Below are 10519 nucleotides of genomic sequence, written 5' to 3'. Positions count from 1 at the left end.
CCAAAGCTTTTACAATATCAGACCAACTACCAGCTTTCCTAATAAACTTGGTAAGTAAACTCCCTGTACACCCTAAATGCTCTTAAGCATTTAGCAGTTGTTCTTATACACAAGATAATGTCTCTGACGGAATTCAACTGGTTTGTATTTTTTGACAAATTAGGTACAGCTTTTTGTATTTCACTGGGTTGTTCCTTCTCTTTTAGCTGCAACGTCTAACATGCTCCAACACATATTCAGGAAAGTGCAAGCTGCAGACTTGCAAGCCATCCAGCTTGCACGGCATCCTCGGATATTCATCTTCTTTCCATTTGTTTTCCTCTGGATCAAAGGTGAGAATTGAATCACTGTAATGACCATTGTAACAAAGGCCTCCAAGAACCATTATTTGTTTGTCCAGTACAGCTACACCATGACCACTCCTACCGATTGGCATAGAAGCCAGTATAGTCCATTGATCAGTATCTGGGTCATAGACCTCTGTGGAAGGACATCCTTGAGATTCAAAGGAGGCCCTTAGGATCACACAGACACCACCAAAGACATAAAGCTTACCATTATAAGAAATCATTTTGTGAAAGCATCTTGCGTAATTCATTTTGCATTTGTTCTCCCAACAGTTAGTGACCACTTGAGTTCTCCTTGTCCGTTGTTCTACTGTCCCTTCTTTACTGGGATCAAACACACACACTTGCTTAGAAGTTGAAGATGATGTAATTCCACCAGTGATATACAACTTGTTACCAAGAACAGTCCCTTCATGTCCATATTTATTGACTGGATAGGGATCCACAAATTCCCATTTATCTTCAGTAATATCATACCGTTCTGTTGAGTAAAAGGTTTCATCCCTGGTTCTCCCAGCCACTGCATAAACATACCTCCCAATAACTCCAACAGCAAACTCAGAACGTGGAACGGACATGTCTGCCATTCGTAACCAAGTGTTCTGTCTTGGGTCATATCTAAACACTTTGGACGAAGCATGAAACTCACCATCTGGCCCCAGTTCTTCCCCACCTAATAGGAACACGAAGTTATTCACAATGGCAAGGCAGTCTGGTCGTAAAGGTACTTGAGGACCCTCTAGTTCCCACCAGACCCTTGGTTTGTGCAACAGAAGAATTTTACTGTTTACCATACTGTGTCCTATCATTCCTCTAAATACTGCAGTCTGGGGTTTGGCAGAACGAATTTTGTTCGATTTCATTTCCATCAAAGGCTGTTGGTGAACGCTATGAAAGTAATTCATGGCTTGGTCAACCTCATGTCGCAGCTGCCGGGAGTATCGATAAAACTCTGATGTTTTTACCTATGAATACATTTAAAAGATATTAAAATTCTGACCAAGAGAAACAATCCAGAAAACCTAAATGACTATGTGCCATTAGAAGATTATTTCACTTAGTTTCATTCAGGCTATCTTGACAGCAATTGCATTTGTGCATGAAGGCTTAAGCTAATATACTGTTATCCAAAATCCAGAAGGCAATTTAGTGATTAACAGCAGTAATTAACATTTTCAACAGAATACTCACACACAGAATTTAAGATGGAATTAGGCACAACTGAAATCTCCAAGCCTAAAAATCATTATTCCTTCTCTCCCAAAAAGCCTCAGTTCATCTTCTGCTTAATCCACAAAGCACCTAAATTAAGAACGCACTATTCTTCTCATGTTGAAAAACATTCTACACAGCCATTCTGTGTTTACCAGGGTCTATCCTTGTCAAGTCTTTGCTGAATTCTCGCAACCAAGCCTAAGCAGGTATTCCTGAATGGTAGGCTCTGCTCACAGGGCTATTTAATCAGGGTTGGAAGGGAAGGCAACCAAACCCCCTCCTTCAGAACACAACTGCACTAACCACTCGTCATGATGGTTACATTATAGTTCCCCTCTATGAGCCTCCACATTAACAAATGCCTTTAACACAAGAGGAAAACATCTCAACCTATAACCCTTTGCTTGTGCATTTATTTGGTAAATTGGTGGACGTAGGTTTGAACTTCCTCTTGCCAGGTGAGAGTTACCACCTTTGAATTATCAGACAGCAGCGAAGCGCCATCCCAGTCTGAAAAGAGCTACCCCTGCACAGCTTCACTGGAGATGGAAGCCGGTGGAAGATTCTAAGAATTTACCTTTACAGGACCCTTCCTATTATCTAAGTCAATTTAAGCTCCCAAAACTGGTCCTGAGACAATTCCAAAACACATCCCTGTCTTGAACATTTTAACAAATCTAGCTCCAGACAGCCCTCAGGCCACCATGTGCTCCTCTTCAAAGAGGTTTCACTCTTCCTGTACAGTCTGGTCTAACACAACATTCTGAATTACACGTCTAAAACAAATAAAACCCCACTAGGTACAGCCAAATCCACAAATCCTCTATCAGATTTGATCCTAATTCCCCATTTCTTTCACGTAAAACTGGGCTGCTTTCACACACTCCAAAGCCTTTAGTTCTTACTAGTTCCAAAAAGAGAAGCAATGTTCTGAAAATATGTACGGCCACTCTGAAATCTCAAAGTGACCACCAGGTAACACCAGCAGATACTATTATTCAGTATCTGTTCCCCCACCTCCTCCTATTCCCTGTCCCAAGTGACAAAAGTCTGTACCACCACTTACCTAAGATGGTGGTACAAGTTTTCATGTATCTGCAAAGCAATTCAGAAATAAATGTTCTTTTACACCTTGTGAAAGCAGTAGTCGCTTATTCCATAAATACATAGTACTAAAATGTTAACTTTGTGTTAATCCTTTCTCTTCCTTGTACAGTAATGCAGACATTCTGTAAGATACACATTATTTTTTAAACTTTTTGAATCATTATTACTGGACACGATTTGCAGACTGAGACCGTTTTATACACCAGATTTTCAAAACTCCTGCATACTAACCTACTGTTGTGAAGCACTGTATAGCTCAAGAGTTAGAAAAATTTGATGGTTTTATTTACACTTTTTCTTTCTCACACTTTATTTTGACAAGTTGAACTTATCTTTGCTTGGAAAAAGAAGATGGTCACATGCAGACTGCAAATATTATTCTCAGGGCAATATCCAGCTTCTTTCTACTGTATGTATGGGGGTGATTATGGAGCAAAAAAGCTTACATAGGTATAATGCTTATAAAACACCCACAGTAAGCCCAACTTTCGTGGGGAATAACAGATCTATTTCCTTATTACATACAAAGAATATATCATAACAATACAGGAGACCTGCTCATATGGCATTTGTTCGAATAAACCATACAGCTTGCCTGACTGAAAAGATAACTTTCAGGAAACATGCTGGGGGAGGAGACGTAGCAGGGAAAACCACAGCACAGAAAAATGGTGAAATACAGAAAGCTTTAAAGGGTAAAAAAATGACACAGGAAATGAAAAGAACAAAGACTCGTCGGTGGGTTACCTTACCCTTAAAAGTAATTTTCAAATTCTAAACCAGCACTCCCAAACTGGAGCTATCATTTTTGGAATTACAGCAAAAAATTAAGGAATTTTTGTTCCACCTATATGCATTTCAAATTTTCTTGGATGATTATGGAAGACAACAGGATCAACATGCTTACAACGTGAAGCATGCCAGCAAAGCCTGGCAGAGATGGAAAATGTATTTTCTTCCCCCCTCAACATTTACAACTGTCTTTAGATCTAGAAATTGAAATGCCAGCCAGAAACTGGAATTAAAATTAAGCCTTATATAACCTCACCACTCTAATTCTTCCCATAGCCTACATCTCACCCCATGAGAGCATGCAAAAGCAAACAAGGACTATCCCTAATTCCAGACAGAGAATCTCAAGACCAGGGAATCAATTTATTAGTACTTTAGTACTACTACTCTTGACAGAGCACTGAAATGAAAGCAAAGCCTCAATCTCACCTTAAATGAGAAAGATACCAAGAAGCAAATACTACTACCAGTTATAAACAACTCTTTCAGACTGATGTTCTTGGGGAAGCTACCTACAACCATAATCGTGAAGAGATGAACATGAAAATAAATAAACACTAGCAATTCTTACAATATTCAGTGGGGAAAAAAAAAAAAAAAAGAAAAATATCCCAATAACAAAAAAAATCACAAAATAGAGTGATACACTACCTAAATTCTGGTAAGGAAAGGTAGTACTAGGGTTCCTCGACTTCTCTACTGAGCAAAAATACCACTATTTCCAAACTTCAGCTTTCCCCAGCACAAGGTCTGCCATACTGAAGCAGTGCCTCTCCGAAGGCTCAAACGATGGTCTAAGATGACTGTTAGGATATGCCTGTATGAAAGTACAGACTGCTCACGCCTGCTTGATGCAAATGAAGACAAAGCAAATGTAGGTCAGTTTGCCCACTTACATATTCAGATGCTGTCTGTGTGAAATCAGAATTATTTTAAAGTCCTATTCAGCCCTTAGTAAGGAAAACCTTCCACCTACACTTCTGAATAATTTTACAATGCTTTTAATTACATGTGAGTACAATCAAAAAAGAGAAGCATTAAAATTTAGGTGTTTAAGTATTAAAACACAACTGTGAATTGTGCATACATTTTAGTTTTAGCAGATTAAAGAACATGGCCTATAGCAAGCCTCTTGTGGGAACTGCTGTCTGACACCCAAAATAGACTTAAGGAACTCCTTCAACATTCAAAATTAGGCTTCTGCCATCATCCAAAAGTGGCAAGGAGCAGTTGATCAACAACTAAGTGCTTATCAACAGACTAATTTTCCTGCTAAGCTCAAATAGAGAAGGCAAAAGCTCTAGAAGGAAAACACCCCTAATTACCAACATACTCAATTAGAGAGAACGCTCGCAGGTTTCTGCAAAGCATCCAAAACAGATGGAGAGGTACGCTAACTGTGACAAACCTTGAGGTAAAACAAATGGGCATTCTTAAGAGTACATCGTCAATTTTATTTTTATTTATATAAAAAATATAAATGCATTTTCAAAGTTTAAAAAAAACCCTATTCTGTTATCTTGCTGAAGAGTATGAAAGAAAATTTAAGTTGGATTTCCTTACCAACCCCAATCTTACAGCAAAAAGGAATATAATCCAAACGCTAAAGATTTGCTCATGTGATTTTTTTACATTCTTTCCAATTCTTTCTCTTCAGTTTTCTGGACAAAACCTTCTTACAGAGGTTCTGCTGGGATGTAGCTCTAATGCAAGAGCTCCCCGAAGAACTCTAATGAGAACTACCTTATTGCATTACCTACCAGTTACAATGGTTCAGTTGGACTTTTAGCTACACAGGCAGGAAACAGCATAAAATCAAATGTGTCATTCCATAAAAAAAAAGAAGAAAACAATTAAAACCATCCACTACTCACCTCTGTCTCTACTCACCCCCTGGTAGTCAATACCGAACCCACCAAAACTTCACCAAAATCACCACCATCCCTCTAGCCATAGTAAACTGGAGCTAGAGCACATTTTGAACCAGTGAAACACTTCGTAAAAACTGATAGCTGTCCAAATTAATGCTGCTATTAATCATTACCTAGTTTTCTGCTGTATTGCAATGCATGCTTTTCTAGTTGAGCAGCTATGCAAGTTTCAGAATTTTCCATTTATATTTTATGAAAAAGCCAAAAATGTAAGCCATTAGTTTCTAATTTGAAAAGTGATCCCTACAAAAAAGTAGATGTAGCCCTTGTTATGTTCATCACCCCAAAAAATAAACCAATTAAGTAAATTTATAAGCTGCAGGAAGAACAACAAAATGCAAGGCAAATGTTCTGTAACACAAATTTGACTTCAGTATTCGGCACTTTTTTTTTTTTTTTAATACAACTCTATACAGCTATTGCCCTATTTGTATTTTTGTTAGTTGGGCTTTTCAGAAAAAGCTTTCAAAACCATAATAAAAGGCTACCTTTGAAATGCCCAAACTAAATGTCTATTATCTATATACCTGGGAACTAAATCTTAACATGTTATTATATGGGGTAGATACTAGTTTGGTTCCTTCTGTAGAACTGGTAAAAAAACCCAAAAAACCCCCCAAAAATACGAATGGCTCAATATGTGGCTCTGTCATTACTAGCCACGTAAGCAGAAAACTATTTCAAAGGTTTTAAATTTGTGCTTACGTAAGTTTTCTACAACTGCCATTCTGAATGTGTAAGTGACGCAACTCAAACTCAACTACTAGGAATACGGAAGCTATGCTACACCTTTTCAATGAATAAAGACGGCATCTGTATCAGGCTTCCAGAAAGCATGCTCTTCCTTTTACTCGAAAAAAAATTGTATTTTACTAGAGATTGAGCTGAACCAAAAGATCCATCAATCCTACTAAGTAGGACCTTTATTGTTTTCACACCTACTTATCTCTGACTATATTCTAAGTACAATTATAAGCCTGTAAACAAATGTTACCAAAATGTTAATAAATTGCCAAGTGTATCATCCAGTCTAACTGTTAATCCAACACTGCCAAGTCCACCACTAAACCATGCCCCTAAGTGCCACATCTACATGTCTTTTCATGACATGGCTGCCTCCAGCAAAAGAGAGATGAACTCAATGATCTAGGAAAAATGCCTCCTATCTCCAACCTTCCTCAAGACTTACAGAGCCATGGATATGTTTCAAATAAAGTGGAAAATAATATGTGTTCAAATAAAGTGGATAGCGGAACTTGTGCTTCTCCCCATACTCTTTATTTTCTAACTATTCCCCATATCCTTACTTCATTAATATTTACATTTTCCTGCATACATCTACACCTATTTCAAGGGCTGAGGAACAAAAGGATTATCTATTCATACGTCAAAAGCAGTTTTTCCAGGACAGTTTAGAGTAAGCAAACAGGCTGCACCTTCACTTGTGCACTTCAAATGCACATCAGGTATAGAGTCACTCACTCATTTCATTTTTAAAAGGACAAGTCATTCCACTCAGATTGTAAATCTCTTCAGAAAAAGGATGTAAGAAAGAGTGGCTTAAGAGGCCAAAAGTATCCTTACTGTGACTTGAAAGTTACATATAAGTTATTTATATACTACACTGACAGGCATGTTAGTAATGCATATTAGAAAGATTACATAACCATACATATGACAAGCCAACCAGTGTATAGCAAGTACAGAGTTTGCTGAATCATTAAGAATCAACCTCAGATTGTATTTGATACCTTCACGCAGGCATTTAGTATGTGCTGACTTCAGGAAAAGGGTAAATTCTGTTTGTGGATCTCAAAAAAACAAAACAAAACAAAACAATGGTGGCGGCAGTTTTACCAGTATTCTCCCCCTTCTATACCGAGCAAAGAGTTCTCCTCAGGTAACTTCCAGAACAGTTAAAAAAAAGAAAGAAAAGCGTGGTTTGTATTTTGATGTTGGCTCCAACTGCAGTTGTCCTTTGCCACTTGTCTTGCTGGATTACTCAATGCTCTCTAGCCAGGGCAAAACACAAATGCATTCCTAGCTGCAGCAACAAATGACATACATACTTAGCTGTGCTTCCCTCTGCTCAGTTGTCCCACTCCAGAATCTACACTGGCTTCTCTCTGCTCCCACATAAAATCAGTGGGAAGGGTATCCACAGATAAAGCTTTTACATGTGAGTACATAAACTAGGATGCTGAAAACGACTTCTCTCCTTAAGTTGTATCTATCTGGCCATTTGGTAGCTGTCAGTATAAAACATGAGAAGCACTCTATGCAGGATTTATAACACCGATAACCAAAGCCAACTCCAGAAGTTACACCTAAATGTAACACTGAAGACCAACATGTACTTTTCACTTGTGCTTATGAAATTTAACTGAAGACAGCTTGATGCTTGAACTTGGATCCCAAAACCACAAAGAACTGAAGCTGACTCTTTCACGCAAGTCTTACCCTGTTAGACTGACCTTAAGGATACTTTATGAATCCTATCATTTTTCTTAAATGTTGTAATAATAAAGTAAAAGCATTTTTAAAAACAAGACACTACACAGCATCTTGCAGAGTTCAGCTCTTCCTAGTTGCAAATCTCTTAAACCAGTATTAACATTACATTACTGTTCTAAAACATGTTTAGGTATTTATTATTTGCCTATATAGAATCATAAATATATTTTATGTATTATTATTTCCGCTACTCAATTAACACACAAAAAACCCCCAAAATATAAAACCTCAGTTGTTTCTGAAGTAATTAGTAGCTTTTACAATTTAAAATACAAATAAGTGTAAGCCTTACAACTAAAATGATCCAGTAGCCCTTAAACCACCAAGAACAATACAACCTTATCTGTATATTTACTAGATACCAAAATAAAAATATACACGAAATTAATTTGTAAGAAGCCCAACAAAAACACAGGGTCTTAAATCCTATTAATTCACTGAGAAGTTAAAACGACACAAGTTAAAAGTTGTATCTTATCACACAAAATTAACATTGTTAGGACAAACAGCACAGTTTAAGTAATTCCTAACCTGAATACCCTTACTGTTACTAGCCTGCAAGAGAGCTGCTTACAAAGTTTTGTAATTCTCTACTGTCAACAAATACTCAGTCTCAGGAATTGAAAACAACTTTTTTTGTGTGTGTCTATTCTTCAACAGAACAGTAGCAAAGTTCTCTTTTAACCTCTTGATACATACAATGGTCAGTTGAATTTCAGATCGCCTGTTACAAAGATTCCTCTGGTATTTAAAATAAATCATTACATTTCACACCATCAATAACTTTTGATTGTATTATGTGCCTTGTGTAGCACCAAATGTATGTGTAACTGCAGGATCAGGGCTTACTTCCAACTGCTGTTTAACAACAGCACAAGCACTGAAGATACAACACTAACACTACCCTTCAGATTTAACAGCAGATTCTAGTTTTCACTTGTAAATAAAAAATATCTGTACTTAAAACATGCAAAATCTACAATTGCTATGTTTTGATTATAACAGTTATCATGCCATACACCCTACATACTGTATGCAGCTCTAAAATCTTTGGAAAGCAAGAAGCAACTTGTGGAGAACAGTAAGAATGACTGAAATAAAACTTGTATCAATACAAGTGATCTTATTTTAAAATGTCTTTTCCATATGAAGTCACTTTAAAACATGTATTGTAAACCTACCTGCTCTCCAGTCACTGTACATACTCTTGTCTAATAATCAGATGACAATACTTTCAAATGTTTGTCTTCTACTGATTTATTAGAAAAATAAATGCTATCTTTTTATTCCTCCTAATAGGTTTGGGAATCTTACCTATTTAATGGCATGCTGCCCTAGCTAAATGATGAATCCTGTCTATTGCTTTTCAAATGCACCAACCTTCTCAAAAACACTGGATGGTGTCATCAAACAAAACCTGATGTTCTGAATGATGGTGTCCGTATGCCTCCAGCGTCTTCTATCATGGCGCAGCCAGGCCTGAACAGCTTCATACAGCTCTATCTCTGGAAACCTGCTCAGATGATCATTATCCAAGTAAGACATGAGCTTCTCAAAGCTCAGATATGAAAGGAAGTCAGGTCTGGACATGAGTGGCACAAAATTCTCTAGCAGGAAGGAGTCCAATTTTTCCCTGACTCCTTCGATGTTTACACCAAAATCATCCAGAAGTCTCATAATTTCTGCACAGTTTTCTAAGCAGATTTTAGCTAAGAGAAAAGAGCAGCAAAATTTTACCACCTCTATAAGCTGGACATACATGGCAGCCTGAAGGATTTCATGAACAGTGTTCATACTCAGTTCAATAGTTCCATAGTACATGAATTGGAGGACATGACTGAAGCCTGTAGCTGTCAGACCTTTCAAATGGATTTTGTCCTGATCTCGTTCTCGCATATCAGCTGTGAACATAATCCTGAAGTAATCACTCTGGGTGGCAAGCAGTGCTTTATGGGCCTGAAATTGGTGGTCTTCAATGACAAGTGTGACATCAAGAAGCAATCCCTCCTCATACAGTGCTCTGAATCCAGCAGAGACACTGGTGTCATGGATGGAGGAGCTAAACCCTTCCACGTCCCCTGCCATGAATCACCTGGGGGGAAGAAAAAATAAATAAATAAAAATAAAAATAAATTGTTATTTCTAGTAACATATCACAAGCCCTTCCTGACCAGATAAATCCTAACTGAGACTGTTTATTAAGACTTTAAAGTCTTCACCATCCTTTTTGTTTTCTCTTCAGCAGAAAAAAAATCAACTTAAGAAACAAAACACAAACTTTAAATATTTCTCCCCCTCCCCCCGATATTTTCATTTTAAAGAAAGGGTAATGAACAAGAATAACTATGTGGTACTGCCAAAATTATTCCACGCTCCAAGCTACTTAGTGGCCAGATAAAGAATAGGCAATGCTAAAATGGTTGTCATAGGTTTTTCCTTCTCTCCCCCTCAATCTTTCTGAAGAATTTCTCTCAGGGGTGCAATAAAACACCTACTCTTGAATACCAATAGTTTCAGAAAGGAAGCTGAACTTCCTTAACTTTGGAAACAAGCTCCAGTAGATCTGTACAAGGTATAACCTAAGAAAATTTTAGTATCTTTAAAAATTTATAT

At 37.4% G+C, this 10519-nt stretch overlaps 1 protein-coding gene across 1 annotated transcript; it reads right to left on the bottom strand.

The window, feature by feature from the left end:
- Positions 1 to 202: 202 nt before the first annotated feature.
- On the bottom strand, positions 203 to 9994 carry KLHL15 (kelch-like family member 15). The gene is made up of 2 exons (XM_010018523.1): positions 9287 to 9994; positions 203 to 1312 (listed from the first exon to the last, which is right to left on the bottom strand). The coding sequence occupies exons 1-2, from the start codon at positions 9989 to 9991 to the stop codon at positions 203 to 205; spliced, it is 1815 nt and encodes a 604-aa protein (XP_010016825.1). The 5' UTR covers positions 9992 to 9994.
- Positions 9995 to 10519: the final 525 nt, after the last annotated feature.

The sequence above is a fragment of the Nestor notabilis genome, unplaced genomic scaffold, assembly GCF_000696875.1.
Source record: "Nestor notabilis isolate BGI_N333 unplaced genomic scaffold, ASM69687v1 scaffold5357, whole genome shotgun sequence".
NCBI lineage: Eukaryota > Metazoa > Chordata > Aves > Psittaciformes > Psittacidae > Nestor > Nestor notabilis.
Note: the sequence above shows the minus strand (reverse complement) of the source record. Positions and strands in the feature narration are given on the sequence as shown.

What these genes read in the sequence shown, in the direction of transcription:
- KLHL15 (XM_010018523.1), bottom strand. Translation starts at nt 9,991, where the DNA reads ATGGCAGGGGACGTGGAAGGGTTTAGCTCCTCCATCCATGACACCAGT. An exon ending in CATCCAGTGTTTTTGAGAAG is followed by an intron (nt 1,313 to 9,286) that starts GTTGGTGCATTT and finishes ATGTATTCATAG; the next exon opens with GTAAAAACATCAGAGTTTTA.